Source organism: Orbicella franksi, chromosome 12 (assembly GCF_964199315.1).
Source record: "Orbicella franksi chromosome 12, jaOrbFran1.1, whole genome shotgun sequence".
Lineage (NCBI taxonomy): Eukaryota > Metazoa > Cnidaria > Anthozoa > Scleractinia > Merulinidae > Orbicella > Orbicella franksi.
The window spans coordinates 22,261,262-22,288,407 of record NC_138156.1 but is presented as its reverse complement, the minus strand read 5'-3'; the positions used below and the strand labels follow the sequence as shown (position 1 = coordinate 22,288,407).

At 38.8% G+C, this 27,146-nt stretch overlaps 1 protein-coding gene across 1 annotated transcript in view; it reads left to right on the top strand.

Annotated features, from left to right (window-relative positions):
* Positions 1-44: 44 nt before the first annotated feature.
* The window catches only part of LOC145463450 (jouberin-like), a 29,194-nt gene continuing 2,092 nt past the window's right edge, over positions 45-27,146 (top strand). Inside the window, exons 1-33 of the mRNA XM_081447206.1 lie at positions 45-312; positions 807-871; positions 2,113-2,140; positions 2,372-2,465; positions 2,717-2,774; positions 3,285-3,372; positions 3,449-3,599; positions 4,113-4,251; positions 5,137-5,200; positions 5,832-6,012; positions 6,496-6,594; positions 7,429-7,531; positions 7,652-7,747; positions 8,963-9,061; positions 9,827-9,952; positions 10,669-10,733; positions 11,483-11,534; positions 12,167-12,252; positions 13,698-13,752; positions 14,248-14,363; positions 15,038-15,206; positions 16,049-16,109; positions 17,509-17,610; positions 17,883-17,935; positions 18,436-18,664; positions 19,472-19,612; positions 20,035-20,213; positions 21,590-21,883; positions 22,438-22,585; positions 23,841-23,902; positions 24,452-24,550; positions 25,038-25,200; positions 26,961-27,049. Coding sequence (XP_081303332.1) covers positions 303-312; positions 807-871; positions 2,113-2,140; positions 2,372-2,465; positions 2,717-2,774; positions 3,285-3,372; positions 3,449-3,599; positions 4,113-4,251; positions 5,137-5,200; positions 5,832-6,012; positions 6,496-6,594; positions 7,429-7,531; positions 7,652-7,747; positions 8,963-9,061; positions 9,827-9,952; positions 10,669-10,733; positions 11,483-11,534; positions 12,167-12,252; positions 13,698-13,752; positions 14,248-14,363; positions 15,038-15,206; positions 16,049-16,109; positions 17,509-17,610; positions 17,883-17,935; positions 18,436-18,664; positions 19,472-19,612; positions 20,035-20,213; positions 21,590-21,883; positions 22,438-22,585; positions 23,841-23,902; positions 24,452-24,550; positions 25,038-25,200; positions 26,961-27,049 — 3,564 coding nt within the window. The 5' untranslated portion in view covers positions 45-302. The remainder of the gene's footprint in view (positions 313-806; positions 872-2,112; positions 2,141-2,371; positions 2,466-2,716; positions 2,775-3,284; positions 3,373-3,448; positions 3,600-4,112; positions 4,252-5,136; positions 5,201-5,831; positions 6,013-6,495; positions 6,595-7,428; positions 7,532-7,651; positions 7,748-8,962; positions 9,062-9,826; positions 9,953-10,668; positions 10,734-11,482; positions 11,535-12,166; positions 12,253-13,697; positions 13,753-14,247; positions 14,364-15,037; positions 15,207-16,048; positions 16,110-17,508; positions 17,611-17,882; positions 17,936-18,435; positions 18,665-19,471; positions 19,613-20,034; positions 20,214-21,589; positions 21,884-22,437; positions 22,586-23,840; positions 23,903-24,451; positions 24,551-25,037; positions 25,201-26,960; positions 27,050-27,146) is intronic.

Here is a 27,146-nt window from a genome sequence, read left to right as displayed (position 1 = left end):
AGAAAATGGCGCCGAAAGTTGTCGCCTGGTCTGTCTACTTCCTTTATCAATAGTTTTCCTTTGGTGTTGCAATTTTACATTCATTTGAGTTCGATATATTGTTCGTTGATGGAGCTACATTTGTGACAACAAAGAGCATTTATTTTTGGTGTGGAATTTCAGTGCAGCGTGCTGTCGTACAAGAGCTTTCTATGTTTGATGTACGATATGCGATGTAAGCTCCTGCTTGATATTGGATTCCAAGGTCTTCCTGCAGCGTGAGTAAGACTACAAGCGACTAAAACCAAGATTAAGTGGACCTGATGGCCACAGGTAGCTATAGATAATTTTGTAATGGAAAAGAGGGGTTTTAGGGTACATAGACTTAACGGAAGCTTGCCAAATAAACCTCAGCTTAAATCATACTCAAATGTAAGTTAATTAAACTCTAAAAGCATTTGCTTGTAAATACAGGGTGGTTTGACTGGTTTCAAATATTGATTTACCGCATTGATATTGTCTACGTCCGTGACCTTCAACTGCCGTTTCATTGTTTTCGTTTGATCTGGTGAATTTTGAACCTGCATAAAGAGCAAGGAAGTAAGTGTTGCCTATCGCTCTGCCCATTTTAGAAGGATTGCATGATATTTCACAGTTATTATAATGTACCAATCAATTTGAAACGTTAACCTCTCCACCTAGGGCAAAGTGTACTCCAAACTTTTAAAGGGTGGTAACCAAAAAAGCAAACTTGGCCTGACCTGTACAACGCATAAAGTTTCAAATTGAATTTACAGCATTATTGTACTGTTTTATTTTAATCTCAGTTGAAGCACCGGGATCAGGCAAAAAGAAGAAACATAGGAAAGCCAAGTCAAACTTGGAGTCTCAGGTTTGTAGCTGGCATTGCGTCTGGACAACAGTGAAATGGTATATATGTAGGGTGGGGTGGGTACCAACCTGTACCATTGCATGGTTTATGTGACTGCACAGGAACCCTGCCCTACAGTCACCTCATTATCATGGCCACTTTTTTTGTCCTGACAAAACACCCATACATTTTCTTATAAGAAAATTCTGTTAATACGAACTCTTTGTTAATACCTCGACTGGCCACTGAAATTTACCCTGTTTATATGGCCACACAAACCAAGTATGATCATCTTTCCATTGTTTATATTGTATGTACTGATTGAAGTTTTATTTTTTTTTAAATTATATCTGCTGTCCTGATGCTTTTTAAAGAACAGTTGCAATATTTGTAATATACATCTGTTAAGACACCACTCAGTTTAGACCAATCATGAAATTTGATCCTACCCTGTTAATATGGTCACCCCAGAGTTATACAGCCAAATTTTCATGGCCTGTTGGTGACCATGTTAACTTGGCTCCACAGTATTTTATTTTTTTGTTGTCTCATTACATGTAGCTGGGTTAAACTACGTGCAATTTTATTGTTGTTAATTACATGTAACTGTACATGTAACATTTTAGAGTGTGTATGAGATGGCATGACTCATGCCTTAGTCTCCTGGATCAGATTGTATAATACAGAAAACTGTAACAGTCCCATGGCTGTGAGAATGACACTATTGTAGGGGCGGATTTAGGCAGAGGGTGCAGGGAGTGTATATCACCCTCTGAGATGACATGCGGCCTTCTAAATATAACTGGTATTCTGCAAAAAAATAAAAAACTCAGTTTTTCCATTCCTTAGCGGTGCAGGTCCTCCTAAGAAAAATCCTGGATCTGTCCCTGTGCTGTGCATAACTGTATTATTATGACCAGTTGTTTTCATTGAATAGCTATGTATCATAATTGGGTATTGTCACTAGTGTTGTTTTTTCAGCATTCAAAAACTTAAAAATACAAATTAAACTGTTAAAGTTGTTTTTGAGTCTCTTTTAAAGTGTCAAGGTCATCAATAATAATTATTGCTGGTAGAAGGTCTTCCCACAAAATTGTGAATGACTTTATCATTATGTCATCTGATCTCTTTCTCGCATGTTACATTATATGACACTATGCAGTGGCTGAAATAGAATTAAACCTACCGTAATTATAATTTATAATTTACAATTTACAATTTTTCCTCAAAATGACTTGTGGGTACATTTTTTTTACATGTAGGGTGATATAGCTGGATCAACAGATCAGTGTAAGTGCATGACTGTATGATTGAATGAGACAATCTATGTACTGATTCAAGGATTTTTTTTGGTGCTTAAAAAGTTTTCCTTGCCTGTGAATATCAATTAAAACCCTACATGTAGTTATTAGATTAGACACTTGAAATCCCCTGCATGATTGATAAATTACTTGTCAGTGGATATGTTATTACATGTAGCTTTAATTAAAATTTTGTGTACTCTTCTGCATTTTTGGTCAGTGATATCTGAGGAGAGCTCCAGAGTGTTGAGGGCACGTCAGCAGACTCAAGCCAGGTTTGAATCATTTCTTCAAGATGCAGTGGCTGAAGAAAGGTGTGAAAAAAAGTTCCTGTGATGTTTGTAAATTAGTGCTCAGCCTTAAATTTCCAACCTATGTGTTCATTTAAGATCTAATATTGAAAGTGCATTGGGCAATTGATAACTAGGGTGCCAGCTATCTATTAGAAGAAATAGCACAGAGTTCTGAAAGTAGTGACTCCCTGAATAACAACACAAGAATTTGTATTTTAATTTTGCAACTGAAGGAGAGAATCGTTACATTTTTTATGTCCATTTACTCTTAGTTCACAGGAAGCAAGGAAAAAGAAGAAAAAGAAGAGAACTCACACAAGTGATGCAGTGGTAAGATCCTTTATTAAATAAATGAAATTAAAGAGCATACCATTAAAGGTAGATTTGATGTTTGAAACAACTGCGCCACCTTGCATACATGTATGACTAGCTACCTGTTGAATTCCTCTGTTTCAATTAGCTACAGTTCTACGTATGGGATGCTCAGCAGGCAAATTAGTATGTATTTCCACAATAAGAGCTATTTAAGATAATGGAATTCAAAATGGTCACCATATCAGTAAAAAGGTCTATTGTATCCCCACAGTGCAGGACGACATTTGAATGCTGCTGACCATCTTCAGCTCAAGTCTAACAAACGAGTTATACAGTCAACTATTATGTTTGATATTTATGATCAGTGTTCTACCTATACTGAGTTAATCAGCTGGTTTTAATAGTTGTAAAATTAGTGTTAAATATTAATGATACCATACTTTTATTTGATTGTGTCAATTCAAAATACTTGTAAACTGAATTCAATTCAATTCATCTGAAAAATGATACTTTTTTGTTTGTCAGCTTGAGACCATTAAGTCAGGAAGTCCTATTGCTAAAGCCACCTCACAATCAGAGGAAAATCTTCTTCAAGCAAACTTGTACAAAGAGGGTAAGTGTTACTGACTAAATAGCAACCCTAAAGTAATAAGTGGAAATTTATTTTCTTCTCCAATATTATTTTTAAGATGATGCCACTCGAGATGGAAAAGAAAATAAACAGAGCTATAAAGAACTTTTGGACGGTTCCTTAACAGAGCCAGCCAGCCAGGACTCTGAGCAGACAGACCGTAAGACTCCAAAAAAGTCAAGGCAAAAAAAGACAAGAACTTTGACAAGGTGCAGTTTTATGGAATATTGTTAACTATAGAGTAGAAATAAAGAGGGAAGAGGAGATGTTTTGATAATGTGGGCAAGAAGCTAAAATGTTGAGGTTGAGGTGAAATTGTCTGTTCATCTGTCTGTATGTTTGTCTGTCTGTCATTCAACCAGTCAGTCAGTCCATCAGTTCATCTGTTGTATCTGTCCGTCAGTTACTCTGTCTGTCTGTCTGTCTGTTGATCCATCCATCCACTTCATCTATCCAGACATCCTATCCACCCATAAGTTTGTCTGTCCATCAAAGTGTTTATTAATGTCTTGTTATTTTTGCTACGGTATCACTCAACTGACAGAAAAGATACAGTACAAAGCCGCTTAATAGAGGTGTCTGCTGAATAGGGGTTAGTTATAAGGGGAAATATAAAATGTTAATTTCAGGATGAGGCCAGCTAATAGAGGATGTCCGCTTAATTAGGGGTCCACCTAATAGAGGTTTCACTGTATTTACAATTGCTCTCCATGACATTTTAGTGAACAGGGCACTCCAGATGAGTTCACAGACAAGCCAAGAAGAAGGAAAAAACCAAAAACACCAGAACCAGGTATTGATGGAGAAACTGCAAGAGAAAATCTTGGATATGACAATGAAGGTGCCTTGGATGGGGAAGAAGTGAGTAGCCATCATGTAATATTTGTTGAATGAACAAGTGCACGTACAAATATTGTAACTCTTGATATTATGTGTTGTTACCATTCGCTGCTAATAGTTACATGTAACTTACATGGGTTCACCACCCAATGCATGTGACTTTCTGTTGTGTCACGACCATCAGCTAAATTTACTATTGACCTTAGCTCAACTGCTTGATCCAAATTGGTAACACAACTTATCAAAATGAAATCTAAACTTGTGATTTGCTCTCCACCCCAGTGGTGTAAAATAGAAAATATGTTTATAGTTCAATATCTCGGTATGTACAATTTTGGTGGTATTTTTGTTTTATGTACATTACAACATACATGTATTACCATACACAAGAAGACAGGAAAATACCAAATTGTACTAAGGGTAAATTGAACCTCAACATATTAATTATGATGGAAAGAGAGAGACGAGTTTCTGCAGTATTATAATAATATAAACCTGAGTGAAGTTTTATGAATAAGATTACAGCCATAAAATTTCAGTTCTCTTACTTTAGACATGAACCTAGTTCAAGGAAGTACTTCTTCCAGTGTTGCACTCGGTGATAGACATTTTTTTTGTTTTTTTGTAATCCAATCTGTTTTTCTGTTCTAAATTTTTGGTGAGCTACAATGTCAAAGGTCTGTTATTGCTTGCATTACAAGTCTGTGTGCTGTCAGTTTTTAATCATTGATTTTGATTTTACAAAATTATTAAATTAAATATGAAATTAAAGTAAACAATTTTGGGGATGTTTAGGCCTTGATGAAGAATTTTGTGTCCTCTGCCCCTTCCTGTATTCCCCTTTCCTTTACAGGTACCTCTGACTACCAAATTCTAATTAGCTATGTATCATTTGGTGTCCCTCAGCCTGCTAAACCACCTTCAGTAACACCCAAGAAAAAAGGAGGAAGAGCTCGAAGAAGACTTCATGGTACATGTATATACATCTTTTCTTTTTCACTGAATGTCCAGCAATATCAGTAACTAAACATACGAGCTGTTCCAGATCTGTTTCTTTTGTATTTAAATTAGTTCTTGGGGTGATCTGCATCATCTGCAAATTTCTTTATGATAGGCCCAACAAAACAATAGATAAAGAATACAACCAATGTCCCTAGCTCTAAGAACAAAAGAGCTGCAGAATAACAAGAGTTAATGAAAATATAGGATTTTAAGGTGTGCAGACCACCCTTGGTTCTTAACCGAGCATAATATTTTAACATGCCTGGACGACAACAACTTTCACTCCAACAGCTGAATGGGCAACAGTTCAATCAACTGGCTCCTAAACGTACAGCTTACTCAAACACAACAATTCTACTCGCAAAAGCTCCCAACATAACATGTTGAGTCTTCCTTAAATAAACCATGCATCATGAGTTCATTAGGCATCCAATATTTGTCGTATAACTGCCTATTTGTCTTATAATTTGAGCGAGCATTAGATGTAAATAAAACAATCATACATATTAGCTTGTGCACCTTAGCTTGTGAAATCACTACTTAAACATCAGTGTCATTACAATACATGTATGTCAAAAGCTTCTTTTTGGAATTTTTAGACCCTGAAGCTGATGATGGGTCATTGACAGTTGTAAAGAAAAGAGCTGATGATGGTTATATTCTCTCTGTTACTGTCCATCGTGCTGATAACCTTAAACCAGACCTTTGTATATCACACCCTATGGTGAGAGTTCATGTGGTCGACATGGAAACAGGGCAGTATGTCAAGAAATCTGACCGGTAAATATTGGAATTACTTTTTATCTGGAAGGTTTCTTTTTAAGAACTAGCAAAATTTATGGATACAGTGACCTATCTATCTCACTTTTTATCAGGAAGGTTTCTGTACATGGTTTTAAAAGACGCTGGGGTACATGTGACCTTTATCTTAAAGCTATAGAACTTGTACCTCAGTTTTGCTTATACATGTACATAACTTGTTAGAAAGTTCATAACTGAGTTTAAGAGAACTAGAAAACTTTGAACCTGTGTTCATAGACTTTGATGTTCTATCATACTGCTATCAGTAATATTACTATAATGTTAAATTATTTAGTATGCATGTCAATATCTAACAACAAGTTAGAAGTACCCAGAGTTTCAAATTTACCACACAAAACATTTAGAATCTTGGTATAAATAACCATTCAGAGAGTGTTGTACTTTTTCAACTCTGGTACAAGTTCGTAAAATGTAATTTGTATGTAATAATTACACTTGTAGTGCTCGCAGTGTGACGTCTTACTATGAAAGTGAAAGTGACACTCCTGTTGATTACATCATGCCTATGATGACACAACCATATGATTTCAAGAAGTACAAGTAGGTCTTCTGGAGTAGTTAATTTGCATCAGTAGTGTTTGTTCTGGTTGGGCCAATAGACCAATTATTTTGATATATTAAAATTCAGCCTAAAACAATAGCCCTCAGTGAGAGGCTCTGGGGAATAACTACAGAGTTTGTGGGGCTTATTCCCCAGAGCTTCGTGCTGAGGTCTATTGTGTTAGGCTGAATTTCAATATATCAAAATTGGTCTATTAGCAGGCTTTTAGCCAGAATTTGAAGAGTGGCTGTCCAGAATGTGCTATCAGGCCTGCACAAATGAGCAGTTTATAAGGCAACATATGAAAAATGAAATAATTTTCTGTAGAAAGTGGCCGTCTACAGGACACCTGGACACCCATCTGTCTAAAAGCCCGTCTATTACCCTGGTTCCTAACAAGTCTTGCCAAGGGCCAATTGTTCTGAGGACGACAAGAGTTGGGTTGAGTTTGCAGGTGTTTCTATCTATTGGGGGTTTAAGAAATCAGAGAATAATTATTACTGACAGTGTTAAGTGAGTGAAGCAAATGCAAAGGAAATGACTTTTGGTTTGAGTCATTGGGAGGTCCAAGAAATTGAGATATTGAAAAGCTGGGAAGATGCTACATTGTAGGCCAAGATTTGAACATCATGATCCAATCTGTAGTGTAGTGCAAGGAGTTCCCAATGATGTGGTCTGGCCCCTTGTCTCACGGGTTTGTGTTTCACATACGGTTAACCTCATTGCACCTTTCTCCCCTTGGACAGAATTGGTATATCTATTGTCTTATCTGTCTGAGTGTTGTTTGTGTATTACAGAGTAACCATGGCCTTCTTATTGTGATATGTTGCCAGGTCATTGATGCCATCTTGGGAAGAAGTTCTTTTGTTCAATGAAATATTCTCATATTTCCTCAGTCGTCAGGAATCAGACCCGAAGGTTATAATGTTCTTTGAGGTCAGAGTCAGTAGATGATCTATAATTTAGCCTTGAACATCTTTGTTTACTGTGACATCCAACTGAAGTTATCTCACTTTTACATAATTTGGGCATTGAAATTTCCTGCCATTCTCAAAGGTGGTAGACTTCCTGAGCATGACAGCTGCCAAAAGAAGAAAAGGTCCTCCGACAAGCGACAAAGGCTGGTATCAGGTTGCATGGGCCTTTCTCAAAGTGAGTACACGCATATATAAGTAAATATTTTACAATATTTAGCAAGGAAGCCACATCAGCCTTAGCTGGTTTTCATGCAGGTCCTCTATCGAGGTTGAGTTGGTATTTGGAGATGTTAGTTTTTGTGGAGGGAGGAAAACCAGGGTACTTGTACCTGGAGAAAAACCCTCATTGGAAGACAAGAACCAGGAACAAACTCAACCTGTATATGGCACTGGGCTGGAATCAAACCAAGACCACATTGGTGACAGTCGAACAGTCTCACCACTGTGCCATCCATCCATACTCCCAGATTCCCTTCATTCATGATAAGGTTTTGTAGAACCCTTGTGACTGGTCAGGAGTAATTTCTGTGATTTAAACAGCTTTCAATCAAGTGTTCTAAGACCAACCTTATATTAATAATCACAGTATCACTGTAGCCAAGTACGTCTTCTGCAGCAAATTTAAATTAAATTAAAACTATAAGCTGATGATGTTTTGGAGCAAATTCATATAACTAGTCAACCATGTATGGGAAAACTGGTGGGTGCAAAACTAATAATTGCAGAGTGTATTAAGGAAAATCAATCAAAAGCAGTTCTAGATTATGGTAAATTCTCAGATTTAAAAAGAGCATCTTGTGCTCTAGACCTGTAAATATAACTAAATGGTACTAGGTAAATGTGAAGGATAACCATTGTTAAGAAATCAGTGTCAGTGAAATCTTCCCTGAAGTCACAATTCTCCAATTTCAGAAGACCCGACATGAGGTACTTGTGATCACTTCCATTACAATAAACAGTTGTGTCAAACTGAGCAATTCCTTCACTTACAAGGTTTTTAAGTTCCCTGGGCAAGCTAAGTCTACCTCTTTTACACAAAACCTCATCAAACTTAAAAAAACTTAATTCCCTTAAAAAAAACTTAATTCCCGAGAGTGATTCTGCTTAATGCAGGTGATGGAAAACTGGGACATGTCATCTTGATGCAGCAACAAACTTCAAAGTTGATATAACAGGTTAAAGCAGGCAGGGCATTAAGTTTTGATTCACCTCCAGCCTTGATCTTCCCACCTGTAACAAACTTGGTACTATTGGGTGAATTGTATCAACTAAAGGCAAATTCACTCATAACATCAAGGGCCAATGACAGCCCTGGAAGTAGACTAGAAGTGAGAATCAATATTTTCAGCACAGATTCTGAACTGAAAGGGTGATTTTTACCACTTCTCAGGTCATTGGCGGGAATGGCACCCCTAACACTGATAAAAAGGTCCGTCTTCAGCTGTTCCAGCCTCCCAAGCCCACAATCAGATCAAACAACATGGTAGAGGTACATGTAGTTAAATAAGTAATACTTTTTACACTGGAAAATGTTTGTAAACGAGGAGGAAATGTTTCCTTGCAAAGGAGACAAAAACAGTGATGTATGAAAATGCCTCCTTTTGTAAAGGAGGCATATTTTTACATCATTGTTCTCAGTTTTGAAAGGATAAATTTAAATTGAGTTGTGAAAAGTACCAACTATGATGCTGGAGAGAGGTAAAATACTTGTAACGATAATAGTGTAACTAAAGTTGAAAGCACTTTGGGGTATTGGTTTGAATGTGCGAGATGCAATGGCCAAATGGTTATCCCCTACTACTTCGGATTGAGTGGTCCAGATTGAAGGTTTGGCCTTCGCAATTCAGGTGTTTTGTTCTTGAAGAAGATAGGATACTCTCAGAGTATCCTCCTACCAGCGATGTGATTGCCAGGGTTTTCATTAAGGGCTGGGCATCAGGCAAATTGACCAGTTGTAAGGATGGTTTTGCCTACCTGGTTTGACCATCTACATGTAGAGGAAAGTTTTTCTTATAAAGAAGTTCAGTTCAAAAAGTTCTTCCCACCTGTGAAAACCAGTTACCCTCCTACTGAAAATTTTACTAAAACCCCTGGGTTAAGCACACCCTGAAAAAATACTGTGGGGAGGGGTTCCCAACCAGGGAAGAACCAATCACAATATCCTTACTGTAGTTGCCTCATGCCACAGAGACCCATGTTAAGATCCAGTAGCCACAAGGCATGTGAAGACTTACCTATTGGCTTGTGGTTATAGGTTTATCAGTGGTGGAAGCAAACCAAGCGAGTTCCTTACCCATCAACTCTTTATGTGACATTAAAAGGAGTCCAGCCCCCTAAGGTTATTGGTCCTAGTTTACGGTCCATGTTTGCCATACAACAGGTTTGATTATATTTATTATTTATTGTTGGATTTTTCCCCCTAATGGCGAAAATAATCACAAATTAACACAACTAACTCAAATTAAAAAACACGTACAACCTAATCAAAACTGCAATGCTATATTAGGGACAGGGATTTTGTAAGAGGGAATTATTTGTAAGAGAGTAGTTGAAGGTGTTTTATTTTTAATACATTTGATGTACTATGAATGTTACAGAATATACAATCATATAACTCTATTAATGACTGGATTTATGAAAATGTGTTAATTGAAAGAAAATCACATTCTTCTATGTGCTATGAGCTATGTGCTTGCATTGGATTTTACAACTCCTACAGGCCCAAAAATTACTCCAACGTGGCCTCTCTTCCCTTCATGAAAAAAGAGAAGCAAACAAAAAGGAAGATAAGAGAATGGGAAAAAAAGAATACTGACATTCCTTCAATGAGACTTTTACATCCTCTACATTGAAGATTGACACCAGGGTGAAATTTCTTTAACACAGTTTCTATAAAACCCCCCTAAGAGTGAACAGTAAACCACAGTCATTTTAATAATGTTTGCTGTATCTTTAATCATGTTCACACAAAGAAATATTGCCACCCTTAAGCTTGCTTGTTGAATTGTTGCTATCATTTGTTCTTGCAATGGATCCTCAGCTGGTTTATGCTGTTTGTTCGTTACCCAGCTGAGTGTTATTCTGTCAATATTGTAGGAAAAGGGAAAGGAATCCTTTGAGGAATTTTCTTTGGATGCTGAAAGACGAGCACATGGAATGAGGTGAAATTTAACATCACCAAAAACAATTTCTGCAGTTTACAGATCAGAATAGAAGTTACTGAAACTGCGACAAGCTTCAACAGGGAGCAGATAAATTCTTTTAGTTGTTTACAGTAGTAGAAATAAACTGTTGTTGTTGTTGTAAACTGCTCATTGTAAACCATCTGATTATAAAAAAAAAAATCACTTTATTAAGTGTTGAAGTTTTTAGCACTACTGTACTAATTTAGGACACTGTCTGAAATAAGCACAGAAATATCATAAATTAAACAGGAAACTTGTAAAAAATATGGGATTACCAAACACAAATCCATCCAGTGGCAGGGAAGAGGATTTGAACCTGGGACCTCTGGATTACAAATCCAGCATTCTAACCACTAGGCTACGCCACCTCCAAGTAAACAGTAAACAGTCATTGTAAATGGCAATAATGGATTGTTCTTCATTTAAAGTGATGTTAAACAAAACTGATTTTCCCATAATATTATTCTTAGCACATGGGAACCTTGACCACACTGTGTCATAAAAACATAGAACGTAAAACATAAAAACATAGAAATGTTCTAAAATCTTCAAAGCTAGCATACACCATTTTGTTTGTACAAGGACAAATATTGCAAAAACGTAGCTTCCTTGTGCCAAATGGACTGTGTTAGGTTCACAAGGTATTATGGTAATTATAAGGACACCATCTTTTTTCCTATGGAGGATTAACAATTTTCATATTTTTTCTAATTATAACTTCTTAGAGATGGAAAGAGTAACAGTGAACCTACAAACTGGACCAGGCTTCCTGGGCAGGTAAATCGATAGTTTGATTTCAAAGGAAAGTTATTCTCATCTTAATGTAACACTACCATTATGATATTAATTTGTTTTTTACTAAAAAAACGATGTGACACTTACTGAATTTGTTAACATTTTGACACTGCACCTATTAGAGAGCAGACAGAATTTTTTTTAAATGAAAACATTCCTAGAAGCTGATATTACAAGGAAATTCAGAACACAATTAAGTAATTACACATTATACAGTATCTCTTTTTCAGGCATGGTGATCTATTTCCTTTTTTCTACTGAACATAAGTTTTTTTTTTCCATTGCATGTAGTTACAGTTAACTTTTTTATCAATATGTCTTTTTTTATTGTAAATTCAAACAGATGCTTTTAATTCTATTTTTGATGAAGACCATTTATTTTCTTTTTTTACATTCATTTCAGACATATATAATTTACATGACAAATAGTAACTTTGCAAAGTTGTAGAAATTTCTCATTCAAGATTTAATTTCAAGGGAATCAGCTTATAAAATATAAAAAACCTCTTCATATCAACAAGCTGTGTAGTATTGTTTGAACTTGTTAGCTTCAAGAGGGTTTCGATCTTCCTTTGCGTTGTTGCTTCTTGATGGCCTCTTTCCCTTGGCTGTAGGTTAATCGCATCCCAAACAAACAGAAAGTATCCCTTGTATCTGGAAAGAGAGGCTGTTTCATCTTGAAGTTCTCTAACAATGGCAGGTACTATACACATTCAAGGAAACTATTTTAATGTTAAAGAATTACATTTCTTAGTATTTCAGCAATGTTTTCCTCCAGATTGAAATCATTTGAAGGACTTTAAGGGTTGCATGTAAAAAGCTCCAAGTCATAGTGACTAATCTGATCATTCTTTAAATCTCTTGTGGGCTTTATCCACAAGAGATCAGGCAACAAGATGTGACAGACCTCTATGACAGAACTGTGACAGACCTCTGGATTTTCCTATCAAATTGCCTTGTACTTCCTTCGATGACAGAAGGAGAGTTTGGCCTGAGATCAAGAGTAACTTAGGGCCTCTCTCATTGCACCTCTTCATTTATTACAGCATGCCCTTGTAGAGAAGGAATTTATAACATTCAAGCTACCGTAGATTTACATACGTGCCGATTTTGTCATGATTGCCGTTCTCTTATCGGCTACACTAGTCACTATTTGTTCTGTTGTAGTGAGTAGCCTAGCAGTGTGCTGTTGTTAGGAACATGGCGGTTTTCGAAGTTTTGTGAAGAGGAGTTAGATAAAGTTTTGAATGACTACATGTAGCTCGTAGATTTACGCTAGAACAATTAGATTTTTCATTCTCGATTCCTATCGGGTTTGCACCCTCATCAACTATCACGTGACAGAAATCTCAAGCTCATTTTAACGCCCAAGTCGCTAGTGGAGGGAAGGTGCCTACGAAGCCCGGGGGCTGCAACCGCAGTCACATCCCCAAGGCGCTAGAACACCCGACTGGCCTGCCCAACCCGCAACCAAGCCACGAGCCCCCCGCGCCAAGCCCCCTACAGGCACCCGTCACACTCAAGCCAGACGGCATTGGTGGGAAAAAATAAATAAATAAATAAATAAATAAATAAATAAATAAATAAATAAATAAATAAATAAATAAAAAATAAAATAAAATGCTGAAAAGAAAGGGGGGGATAGGGAGAGAACGCCGAGAACCGCTAAACTATAATTCAATCCACAACGCCACACTAACAGAGCGATGAACACACTGCGAGCACATGGGACGACAACACATGTACTAACCAAATATACCGCTGGACAATGTCAGCCCCAGGGCTCTCACGACCATATGACTGTTGCAAACGCTACAGAAACGCACCAAACGCTAAACAAACGCTAACAGATGGCCAAGGCACTAACAAACGCCTACAAAAACGCTACTGACCAGACTGGCTCCTGGTCATAAACTATGTAAAATTTCATTGAACTATATCAAACGCTACAAAACGCACCAAACGCTAACCAAACGCTCACAGACGGCCAAGACACTGACAACCGCCTATAAAAACGCTACTGACCAGACTAGCTCCTAGTCGTTAACTATGTTAAATTTCATTTAACTATATTATAATCTAGTTGTCAAATATCGTTTCAGTCAGTCATAGTTTTTTTGCAACACATTTTTACTCGATTCTTAGGTACCTTGCATGTGGTTGTGCAGACTTGGAGAGTTTTCCCATTCTCATTTACGAGGTAAGTGAAGACAGAAGCCATAGATTGTAAAATGAATTGAAGGAGCCGAGTAGTTAGAGTGCTGGATTTGTCATCTGGAGGTCGCGGAATCCAATACTCCTCCCCGCCACTAAATGGTTACCGTTTGGTGGTTCCAAATTCAACTCCACAATGCTTTGTAAAAGCTGACTTGTCAGTCTTCCACCAGTTGTGATTTTCAACAAGTTCCTGTTCAATTTAAAACATTTGTTTACTTATTGTCAGTGTCCCCACTTAGTACAGCAGTGTTAAACACGTTAACACTTAAATAAAGTGATTTAGTTTATTTATTTTTATTTAAGAACACACAACAAGCAAGTGAAGTAAGACTTCTATTTTCTTATGTTATGAATACTGTGCTAAAGAAGTGCATTTTTCTCCAGATACACTTGTGAATTGTGAAGTCATGTTTTGCATTCATGTCCCAATACCATTTGTACAGGGAAGTTTAACTCTGTCTTGTTCTATGTATTGTAGGTCCCTTCATACGAGACTTGTGTACGCCTGCCAGGACATTTCAGTATAATATACGATCTGTGTTGGGCGCCTGATGATTTCGAACTCTTGTCAACCTCTTCTGATGGTACAGTCAGGTGATCCAAATTGTCAATTTCCCTTCCTGGTTGTTGCACATTTCTTTAATTGACAATTCTAACAATTTAATGGCACGTCAACAAATGCATTTTAAAAAAATTTAGATAAAATTATTTTAAGAGAAAGCCCAATCAGCTTGAGGCTGGTTTTCATGCAAGACCTCTATCCTAGTGTAACTGGAAGTTGGAGATTTGATTTTTGTGGAGGGAGGAATCGTCACTTGTATTTTCTTGGTATACAGACGAGCCTATAGTCTCCTCCGCAGCCGTTATTAGGGTCGTCACGCAACGCTTCTCCCCCAAGCGTTGCGTGACGACTCTAATAACGGCTGCGAAGGAGGCTAACGAGCCTATAACCAGAGAAAAATCCTCGGAGCAAGGCAAGAACCAACAACAAACTCCACCCACGTATGGCACCAGGCCAGAATCGAACCTGGGTCACATTAGAAGGAGGTGTGCACTCTCACCACTGCACTATCCCTGCTCCCCCATAAGTGATTGTATAATCGTCATAGCCTGTCTGTTTGGCAATGTATAAAGTGTTGTAAGCAAATATTTGATGTTTGTCAATATAATGTTAGCATTGTACGGCCTAAAATAAGAAAAACCTGCAATTTATTGACACCTAATTGAACACAGTTTTCAATAACAAGATTCTGCTAAACAATCAACAGATCCTGGGATACAAAGGTTATGATGACGTCATCTACCAAGCTCTATCCTCATCCGTGTTTTGTGTACGCAGCACAGTACCACCCAGGCTCCCCTCATATCATAGTGACAGGGGGATACGATCACCTGATAAGGGTCTGGACCAAACTGAGTGAAGGGTTCAATGGCAAGGTAAGGCTGAATACTGTGCAAATAGAGTTATGAAACAAAACAGGAGACCCTTGACAGCAGCGAGAAACGTTTACAGTGGATAGTACTTTTGGACGATTTGAATTTCGGACAAAAAAGTGTCCGAAAATAAAACCATACGAAATTTTTAAGCCTCCCAAATATTTACAGTACAATAGAAAACTTTTAAAATCGCTCCAAAGCCGCTAGTCGCTATGGAGCCAACTCTGGTTAAGACACTACTTGAGTTACGTGCAATAAAACTATCATTATCACAGATGTTGTTTTAGTCTGAAACGTGTTTTGTAGGCGTAAATTTACTTTCGTTTTGTTTCAGCAAAGTGACTGTGTCTGAAATTTTTCCCTGCAATTTGTCCGAAAATTAAACGTTCGATATTTTAGCATCGGAAAGTAAATTTTTAACTTTCGAAATCTTCAAGATAGTGACTTCTGGGATGGAGCAGTCCACGTTCAAAACATGGCTAGTTTCATTGCTCTCACAGCACCTCTCCCAACCCAGTTGTTTTTACGAAATGGTTCCCATCAAATCTAACGCCAGGCCGAAGGTCTTACAATCCCATGCATGAAGGTGTAGAAGTACTCCTGCTCACCTTATGCTTCCGAGACTGGACATAGGCACAGGTCTGATGTGGCACTAGGCTTGAATGCAAACTTTTTTGCAAATACAGGTAACAGTAAAGAAAATTACCAAATTCTCAAACCACCATTAAGTAAAATGTTTGGTAGTCGGTAAGGAGAATTGATATTTTGATTATGACTTTGATAATTGGATGAACAAGAAATGTGTTGGCTCCACAGATAATGTTTAATGTTGTTGTTAACAGCTTCTCAGGGAAATTGAAGGACATGACGGTTTCATTAACAGCGTCTGCTTCGATCAAGAAGGTAAGTGGTATTATTTGTAGTGAGTGTACCAGCATTTTTCATTTAACTGCATCTTGTTAGCTCAGTTAGGCACGAGCCTTCAATTAGCCTGCGTTGCAGGCGTTCATTTCTAAAAGAACGCGAAAGGAACAAATGAAACTGCGAGCAAGTGCGAAAAAAGAAGTACCATCCCCTTCCCCTTCTCCTCCGCTTTGGCTCACCCCCTCCCCACTTCTCCCCAATCTTTTCTCATCCCTGCGGGCTCGCTCACTTGCTTGATCTCCCCGCCTGAAAAATGGATAAGAAACGTCTGCTACGCAGGCTAGCCTTCAATGCGAAAGGTTGTGGGTTTGAATCTCAGTGAAACCACCGTTACAGGGTCATACATTAACCGTTAAAATCATGCTGGCTGTGCGTGAAGAACTCCGCTTTAGGCTCTGTGCAAGCTCAGATGCAACTTCGTTCCGAGGTTCTCTCATCTTCCTGCCCTCCCGGGGCGGGGAGGGCGAGAAGATGAGGAACCTGGGAACGAGGTTGGCTCAGATGATCGTGTCAAAGCAGTGAGCTAATGATATGAAATAGAAGAGAACATTAAAGAACCCAAAACATTGTTTAAGGTAATTCCCCTGAAATAAAACTGCCAATAGATTTTTGCTCAAACTTTGTCCACTGAATATTTATCATTTGAGAACTTTAATTATAAAATAAAAAAGGGGGTGCCCACGCTCGTTAAGGAGTAGCGAGGCATTAAATATGTCCCATTTTAGCATTATTTAATGCTTATTACAAGAACGCATTCCAAGTTATTGTAAACTCTTTGTGAGCCCAGACTCATGAAAACACGCCTCAAACTACAGTCAATACTTGTGTCGGACACAAATAAAAGTTTGATTTTGACAGACAGCTGAATCCTTGTTAAAATATTGGAACCAAATTGCTTGCCATGGCTATAAAACTTGAAAATTGAAAAGACTACAGTGCAGCTGCTATTTTCCTTATTTATTCAATTTTCAACAATAGATATCAGATCAGTCTTTTCTCACGCAAAGCTAATGATTAGTTGATTAAAATGACATTTTTCAAGTGGCGGAACTCAATATCAAGGCAAATCCGCCATGTTTTCAATGTGCGCGTACACGAACGCGCGCTGATGACGCCATAAATTATGCGCAGTAAGGATGTGCAATGCAAATGCGAGGAATCACCTTAATACGCTCCTTTATCGCACAGAAATTCTGGTGTTGTGGTTTGATCGATTCACTCTTTACCATGGGTTGGGTGGGCCGGGAGATATCATAAAAATGTAAAGCATTTTGAGGCTATTGTATCCGGGTGCTGTATGAGAACTACGATGGTTTTATTTTTTGTTTTTAGGTGTAATTTATTTGATTTTTGTAACGTTAAATGTCTTTCTTTCAAGGCGCGAAGATGGTTTCAGCAGACAGTAAAGGAATTGTTATCGTTTGGAACTCATATATTCATCCTCAAGTGGATACCAAGAGGAAGAGAAAAGGAACTGGCGGTAAGAACAGACTCATTTGAAATAAGACGTTCAACACTAGCTGGATATGAAGACTCTCAATAAAGCTTCATTCTTTCAAGTTTGCAATATTGCAATCCAATTCCATCCTCGCGGTTGATGTCTCTCACCTCCTTTTGGATTCATGTCGTTTCACTGGTCGAGTATTGTTCTTTAAAATCAAACCACTAGCGTCGAGTTCGCTTAGGAAGTATTATTTTACCCAAAACTTATAATTTATATGAGTTTAAATGCTTGTCCTTTGTCCATCCCAGGCTACGTGTATGACTGGACACTGTCTGCAAAAGTAGCTATTGATGAACTTCAGGTGGGTGGCTTTAGTATTAACTTCAGTGAAAAGTGATTGTAAACAGGTTGAACATCTCTGATTCTTCAAGTTTGTTAAAAGTGGGCATACAATGTTTATGGGGAAAACGCACAAGACTCCTGGGGAAGACAATGGATATTCTGAGGAAAACTTTGTTCTCAAGTCTCTCTGGGAAGACGTAATTTTGGAACTCTTAGTGAGGGAAAACAGCTGACACCTAAAAAAAAACGTAGGCACCTGTTGGGAGAAAGACAAGACTCTCAGAGAAACATTACTGATTCTTGGAGAAAACTGTCTTTAAGACTCTCGTAAAAGGCGTTGGAGAATCGTTTAACAACACCCTCAAAAAAACATTCAAGTCTCAGTCGCACAACCTGGTCTTGTTTTCTTTTCCCTGGTGAGTTTTGTTTTCATTCTGCCTAGTAACAGAGCTAATGAAAGGGCTTCTTCCCTAATCACCAGTTGAAAAAGCTTCTTTAAATTCTGGTGATACCTTCCAGGGCAACGTCATCAACTCTCTCAGCCTGCACCCCAATGGACGGAAGCTGCTGGTTCATGTGCGCAACAGCGTGCTGTGCATGCTGGACTTGAGGAGCTATACCGTCATGCAACGGTTTCTTGGTGCTTCCAACTTTAAAGAACACATCCGTAGCACTCTCAGCGCATGCGGGTGCTTTGTTATCGCAGGCTCAGAGGATGGGTACGCGTATGTATGGAACACAGAAACGGGTCAGTCAACTCAAGTTTTATGTGGTCAACTAATACTTGCATAACTGGAAATTTCTTGTTTTCTCATGAATTTTTTAAATACGTTCTGTAATTTCATTGCACTGGACTAGTCAGGCATGCATTGTCGCTTGCATTCTAAGTATTTGATAGAAGAAGCAATAATAATAGGATGAGGTGTTATGAAGGGTACGCAAAAAAAATTCGAACTTTTTGTTTCGGACGTATCATTTTTGGACACTTTTATCCCATTTCATTCACTGCTGAAACATACCTTAATAAGTAAATTTACGCCTACAAAACACAAATAAGACTGAAACAACATCTGTGAAAATGATAGTTTTACTGCACCTTCGAAGTCTTACAGATACACCGACAAGAAAAGTTTATCAAGTCGCTACGCATCTTAAGGAGTGCCTCAACTAGAGTTTCCTTTAAGAGCTTTGGAGCTACTTCAGTGTTTTATACTGTTCTGTAAATATTTCGGACGCTTAAAAATTTCGGACGATTTCATTTTCGCACACTTTTTTCTCCGAAATTAAAATCGGTTAAAATAAGGACTAACGATAAAAAGTCACGACGTTTCGACCGAGGTCATTTTCAAGTGGGAGTAAAAAATACAAAATTAACATAAATATGTTTCTACAGTATAATGTCACGAACGGTATCTAGAATGCAATGAAATATGTAAGATTTAGATCAGTGGCCAACGATACATTTTTGGCAACCATGTTTACTGAACTGCCATAATCACGTAGGGCGATTGGTGAACCAATTTATGGGAATTATTTTTGATAAATGTCATTTCAGGTGATCTGGTGTCAGTCTACACGTCTCTTGGTTATCACCATGCTGTGTCAGATGTACAGTTTCACCCGCTTGATCACATCATTGCTTTCTGCTCCTTTGGTGACTCGCATCCTATTCTTGTATTCCACTATGATCCCAAAGGTTTGTTATGCTTCTATTCACTAAAGTCAGGCCTAGTTCACACAAAAGCGACATAGGAGGCAGCGTGGCCGAGTGGTTAGGGTGCAGGACTTGAAATCTGGAGGTCGCGGATTCAAGTCCCCCTCTGACCACTAAGCTGGTTTTGTTTCTCAGTAGACCCTAGTTCAACTCCTCGGTCATGCTTGTGATAGCCAACTGGTCTGCCTCCCGCCAGTTCGGATTTTTAAGCCTATTATGTTTAGTTGATATATTTTGTTTCTTTCAGTTTAAGTGGCATGCCTGTGAACTAGCCAGGTGTAGCTAAGCGCATTGACCACTATAAACAGAACATTTGAACCACCAACTGTGCCCTGAAAGCAGAACAAAGTTGTTGGAACTTTGGACATCATTTGCCAAACTTATTGTTCATTTTATTTCTCCAGTGGCTAAAGAAGAAGCTAAGAAACTGATGACTCCTCCAGTGACTCCATCTAAACAACCTACGACGTCACAACAGAACACAGCTACACCTGATGACGTCACCAGGCACGTACAGATAGCTGACGTGGCCGGTGATGTATTACGCATGCGAAAAGTCAAGCAGAAACTGGACTCTGTATTGGTGCGTGTGACTTTAAAGAAGCTCAGTCACGGCATTTTGACTTATTTTGGCCGAGTACAAAATTACCTTTAGATTGAAGGAAACCTGAAAATACTAGTTTACTAAGATAGAAAAACACCAAGGAGATAATGATAAACTGTACTGGAACAAGGATGGTTAAGGTTGGAGAAGATTAACACGGATTACAAACGACAAACTTGAAAAATTGAGGCTAAACTTTTCAAGATGCGCAAACCGTGACGTAGCTCCTTTAAATACTGCCTTGTCTTCTTTTTTGAGTGGTGTAATGGGCGCTAATGTTTAGCATGCCGTACTCGGGGTTGAGCAGTCTGGGTTCGAGCCCTGACCTGGGTCACTGTCATGTTTAATGCGGCTAATGCCTCTCATGGTGAACTTAGCAACACTCCTAGTTGCCAATGTGTTAGCCTGCGTAGCATATTTTGTTACGTAGGATAGAGCGAACAAACAATGTAAGTAATTTGGTCGCGCAAAAATTGGGGCGAAAACCACCCTCGCTTCTTCAATAGGGAGTTTTAGCAATGACCACGGGGACGGCGGGGAAGACGGCTTGTAAAAATGTATTAATATTTTACCTTCGAATGTGGCAACTCTGTAAATCTGTTCAGTACCCCTATCGGTCTAAAAACTTGCTCAGGCTAAACATGCACCGACAGCGTTTAATTCCAAAAGAATATACGAAAAATTCGCCATTGCGGTTCACGTTTTCCAAAATACGTAGAACTTGGTCATTTCACGCGGTTGTTTTGCAGAAGACGGCAAAGAAATGTACCAAGAATTATAACGCACGTACACAGCTATTGTTCTGCTCATTAAACCTTTTGTTTGGTGACAGTCCCGTCGCCGTCGCAGTCGTGGTTTGCTGAAACTCCCTACTGTTTTTTTTTTTCTTTTTTGCTGTCGCAATTTACGCGCGGCCAGAATGCGGAAAAGCTCTGCGTTCAAAAGGAAACGCTACCAATATGCAGTCTCTGTTTCTGATGGCGTGAAAGGCAATACAGTCTATTTTACCTTTTAACTAGTTTTGGTTTTCCACTTCCATAGATTACTGCACTTTTCAGTGTCAAACTACAAGGAAAGAGGCTTTTCAGGGAGTCATAAATTTTTCGTTATCCAATGCTGTTGACATAATGACGATAACGAACTTTCTGTATCGATATATTGCTTTTGAAATTGAAATAAGCATTGTACAAAAGCTACCATATCATTTGCTACTTTCTGTAACAACAGAAATTTTGTTTAGTTGTAACTAGGACACTAAAATCATTATCGTTACAGACGAAGCGTCCGTCACATGAATGCGTGATTTTCAGGGAGGTTTTTGCGCTTTTATTAAACCAATGACCTCCTAATTTCAGGAAACACCAGCTTCATCTGGCTACATGAACACTGCAATGTTGAAAACCCCAGGGGCCGATAACTTCATGTTCCAAACCCCAGGGAGACCCGATAGCGCCGGGTACTCTGGACCCGTGCATACAGGAAAGAGAACTGGTGGCGTTACTTTCCAGTTCCCCGAGAGCTCTGAACGAACATTCAGGCAAGGCATGGGTACTAATGTGAGTCTTTCAACCTGGGGCTCAGACTTCTCTCCAACAGGGTACACAGCGTTCGGTTCAAAGTCGTCACTTCAAAGTCCAACGCCAGGACAGGTGAGACATTATAATTCACTATTTATCTTGTTTGAAAATTTACCCAATGTATAATTATCCTCTCATGCATAGTAACCAGAGTTTATGGAAACGCAGTGACGTTCATTGACCTTTGTCAGTAGACCACCCAAAATTATATACAAATGTGACTTATAGAGCGTTTTTACTCATGAGGCCAGTAGCCTTGCAAATTTATTGGAACGAAAGAAAGTGTTTACATGAGAAAAGAGTTTAACTACCACAGGCTTGGTTAGTGGTACACCACCATGGCCACCGTGAGATCACGTGAAAACGTTTTCTAGTTGGTGTAGGCTAAGTGTCATCTTGTTTTGCTATATTTTAATAAGAATAAGAATTTTTTTGGTTTCTTGTGTAGTTTTGTTTGTTTGGCCCATTTCCTTGTTCCCTTGTTCTTTTGTTTCAAAACGAAGTTAAAAGTAATGACAACACAAAAACTTTTGCTGAAATTGTGAAAATATCCACTGCCCTTAAGAACGGGTCAAGTGATATACAATAGGTGAAAAATGATAATCTCATTTGAAATTTTCCCACAGGTTCCCTACGATCCACCGATGTCACCTCATGCCCAGCAGTATTTTGGAGCATCAGGTCGTTTTGAGTCTCTAAGGCTTTTTTCACAGAATAATAGATACGGCAGCCCACAACCAGATATGAATGTGCCCCAGTCTTATCAAACGTCCGGTAAGTACCTAGGCTCAAAATATAAGTTCTCCTTATTGACTACCATACGTTTGTTCGAATGGTTATTTGGCCCAGCCCAGCGGATACTTCTCACTGCTCACTGAGTCAAATTGAAATGTGGTGTAACATGAACCACTTATATAAACCTTAAGAGGTTTTTCTGGGAAAAAAGGCGTTGGATTTACGAATTGTCCTGTTTCATATCGAAATCTTACACTGTGTTGGAAACCTTTAAACATGTGAAGTAAAGTCTGTACTTGTTACTCTCTTACATTTTTTGTGTAATCATGTCCCATCAAAAACAATAATAAGCTTTAATATACATTGAACTCACTATCTCTTTTCTGATTGGCCGAAAGCGTACAGTGAATTTTCGAAATCAGCGCCTGTGACGTCGTCTAGCTGCAGATTATACAATAATCATGTCAAGGACACTCAAGGTCGCGGGTAATCATATCATATATGACCGCGGTGCATGATTTCTAAAGGTAATCATGTCAAGTTCGCGCGCTTTGTGTTGCTTGCCGTCAGTGAAGAAGCAAAAACATGACTTCCATTTTTTTTTCGTTCAATGTATAACAAAACAATTATTAGATTCGGTTTTTGTGATATCCAGAATGATCAACTCTCGGTAAGGGTTATCAGCCTCAGCCTCGGCCTTCAGCTTCGGCTGATAAACCCTACCTCGACCTTGATCATTCTGGATATCACAAAAACCTCATCCAACAATTGTTTAGAAAATTGCCTGCAAACTGTATCCAGTCTCTCTACTACTTAAGAGTCACTGACTGGAAATATCGAGAATGGCTGGCCAGGTTAGAAAAATCGAAAATCCTGAAACTTTGCCTAAAGAACGCTTTTAGGGAGCTACTTTCGAAAATATTATTCCGATTTTCTTAGAATTTAAAGTCTTCGAGAAATTCGCAAAAAACGAAAATATAGCTTTTTGCCTCATTAAATATGCAAAAAATATCTGGAAAATTGACAAAGTTCTCGGTATTCGCATTGAAACAATTTACAAAACTAGAACACGGGGTAAACTTGGCATAAGAGCTTTACTTCTCTTCTATCTAACAATAGGAAGTTTTAAATTTTTCAAGCATTTTGAAGGATTCTGTCGATCGTTGACGAATTGCCTTTGCCTTTGAAAAGCCCCTATGAAAACGGCAAAAATTGCGTAGTTTTACAGTGACTCTTAACGAAAGAAATTTTTTAGAAAAATGTTTATTTATTTTTTTTTTTTTGTTTTCAATAGGAATGTCGTGGATGAAGAGGCCTTCAATGAGCTTGAACATTAGTGATTCACCTGGACCCTTGGTTAGATTTTTGTCTGTCTGGTTGTCTGTCCGTCTGTCCGTCCGTCTGTCTGTCTGTCTGCCTGTTTGTCTTGCTCTCTGTCTTGCTGTTTGCCTGTCCGTCTGTCTGCCTATCCGTCTATCTGTCTATCTGTCTGTCTGTCTGTCTGTCTGTCTGTCTGCCTGCCTGTCTTTCTTTCCCTCCCCGTGCGACCAATCTGTTATTCTTCCAAAACTGTTCATTTAAAATGTGAGATTAGTAGAGGTCCAATCTCGTTCTTTTCTGCACAAGCTTGACAAAACGAGGGACTCTCGAGCGTTCGTTACAGGCTCGAATTTGATTGGTTTCAAATACAATTTAAATGAGCGGAAGAAAAACAATAGCGACTCGATTGAGCATATCTTATCCACAGACGAAGACTTTTGGTACGAGGTTGGTAGTGGTCATTATCAAACCTGTCCTCTGCTCCCTAATTCTGCATTCTCTTCGCGTAATTTTTAGGAGATAAGAAATAGAAACTGCTCACAGTGTTCTAAAAGTGTTAATGTGCTTGATTGTCTTTATGAACAGAGTGTGTCACAGCTCGGCGGCAGTGCTAAACCCAAGTTTACATTTAGTGATTCCCCAACAGCACATCTGTTACAGCAGGAGCCGCAGCCCAGAAAAAAGGTTCATTATAAATATTAGATCATTCTGCCCTTTTTAACCCTGAATCCTAACGACTGCTTTCTTTCTTTATTTTTTGTTTCTTTTATATATTTTTTTTGTGACCCTATTTTTGATTCCTTCATGCCTACTATGGCTGACTATGATGTAAACGGACTTGGTAGATATACCATATTTTCACATAAAGGGTTTGTAGCCAGACTTCCATACAGTTGTAAGTCACTAATTTTATTATATGGCTAGCTCCGTGAGCGGGCAAGATGAACCAAATCCTGCGTTGTGATTGGCTAACCAACTTGGCATGAGAGCGCAATCCTGCCCGTTCGGGATTACCCGCTTTGTCCCGCAAGAAAAGAGTGTTCTTTTTTATATAATAAATCCTTTATTGACCAAGCTTGTTCGGTCAAGCTTAAAGATGGCTCGATATTGGCCAATATCCAACCATCTTGACCTCTCTTTCTGTCAATAACCCATATATTTTGCCTTGTAGGTTATAGCCATGCATCCTTATGACGCCAACAGGGCGGATGAGCTGACCATTCAACCTGGTGATGTCATCAGCGTCCTTTACATTGACAATGAAAACTGGTGGATGGGTGAACTGGCTGATGGCAGGCAGGGTTACTTTCCATCCAATTATGTCGTGGACCAAGGTGAGATTTATGCCTCATGGTCTTGGCTTGATCTCTAAACGTCTTGTGCCTTGTACAAACGCACTTTTCGCTTGATTCCAAACATGACTTCCCCGCAGGTTGTCGAAACGTCAGTCACTACCAGCAACTCTTTTTAGAACTACTCTCGCCGGGATTGTCAAACTGTACCAAACCCTGTCCAAAATAGAAAGATATCTTCCCTAGAGAGGTGTCCGCTTGAGAGATTTAGAGACGTTTTTGTCTTACTGAGGTATTTTTGCGTTATAGAGGCGTGTGCCTTGATATTTTTTTATCCTTGAGGGAAAGCTAGTTATTAGGAATGAAATATTACTTCGTCCTTTTGGATTTGTCCATTTTTAAAAGACATCTATTTTCAGTTACTCTCTTTGTAAATGATTTTTTATACTGTCAAAGTACACGATAGGATCCTTCGAGGAACTCAATTTTTCAAATGCTTACCCACTAGCCTTTATTTGGCGAGTGTGTTAATTAACAATTGGACCCGTAGCCCGCAAGGGCTACGGGTCAATAACCCACGAGGCGAAGCCGAATGGGCTGTTTACCCGTGGCCGTTGAGGGCGAAGGGTCTAATTGTTTTAGTATCACCCAGCTAGTCGGACAGAAAAGGTAATAATAAAGTTAGCAAATGCAAGTTGAAGAAATATTTATTTGGGAATAAAACGAAAGAAAGCGTCACGCTCGATTGCGCCAACGTCGCTACTCGAGGACTATTACCAATAGTCCCCTAGTAGCGTAGCCAATTAAAATGCAGGATTTGCATTAGTCCACCAGTTGGGTGATACTAATTAACAATTATTCCATGAAACCGCGTTGGATATGAAGTGATAAATAACCAACGAGCGCGTAGCGCGAGTTGGTTATGATCACTTCATATCCAACAAGGTCGAATGGAATAATTGTTTTAGTATATTCTTAATCGGGTTTTTGCCGCCGATTTTTATTTCAACAATTTTACAGAGCGGAAAATTTTTAAACTTGGCGCACTGTTTTCCATATAAGGTAAAACTCCGACTAATGGCTCATAGTCGGAGTTTTTGAGCCAATCAGAGAGCTAGAAATGCAATAGTCGGAGCTGAGAATATACTAATATACATTTAGTTGACGGTTACAAGTGTAGAATTCATGAAAAAAAGACATACCACTAAAAGGAATGATTTACCATTTAAATTCCATGCTCCCAAAAAGACTTTTGCATACCAGAATCTTTGTAACACCATCGATATATATTGGAATGCCAACCTTAGTTTGTCTGTAGCAGATAAGGTAAACGTAAAGGTAAAGTTTGCATACGAGTCAAGTGGTCCACCAGGTCGGAGCTTATCCCGGTTTCTGTAGCATAAAGCGACTAGGAGTATTTCTACTCCCCCCTGGATGGGATGCTAGTCCATCGCAGGGTTACCCCCAGCATTACGTTCGCCGGTACCCATTTATACACCTGGGTGTAGAGAGGCACTGTGACAGTAATGTGTCTTGCTCAAGAACACAACACAATGTCTTGACCAGGGCTCGAACCCTGACCGCTCAATTCGTAGACGAGCGCACTAACCATGAGGCCACCATGCCTCTCCAAAAAGACGCACCACTAAAAGGAGTGAATTACTATTTGATTCCACTCCCCAAAAAGAATTGCATACCAGAATCTGTGTGACACCATCGAAATACAATGGCCTGGTAATCTTAGTTTTGTCTGTAGGAGATAAACTGGGTATTTTTTGTCGGTATTTTCTCGATTTTTTCAGGCGACCTTGAATCTGAAGGTGATTTACAGGAGACCACTGTGCCGAGTGCCACAAGTATGGCCAAACAGGAACCAAAGGTCAACACGCAGGTCAGTAGAGAACAGTCATAACAACTACAACAATGGTTTTTTATTGTAAAACCTGAAATTTCTGTAAGGGAAAGATGATGAGGGTAAGCAAATCAGG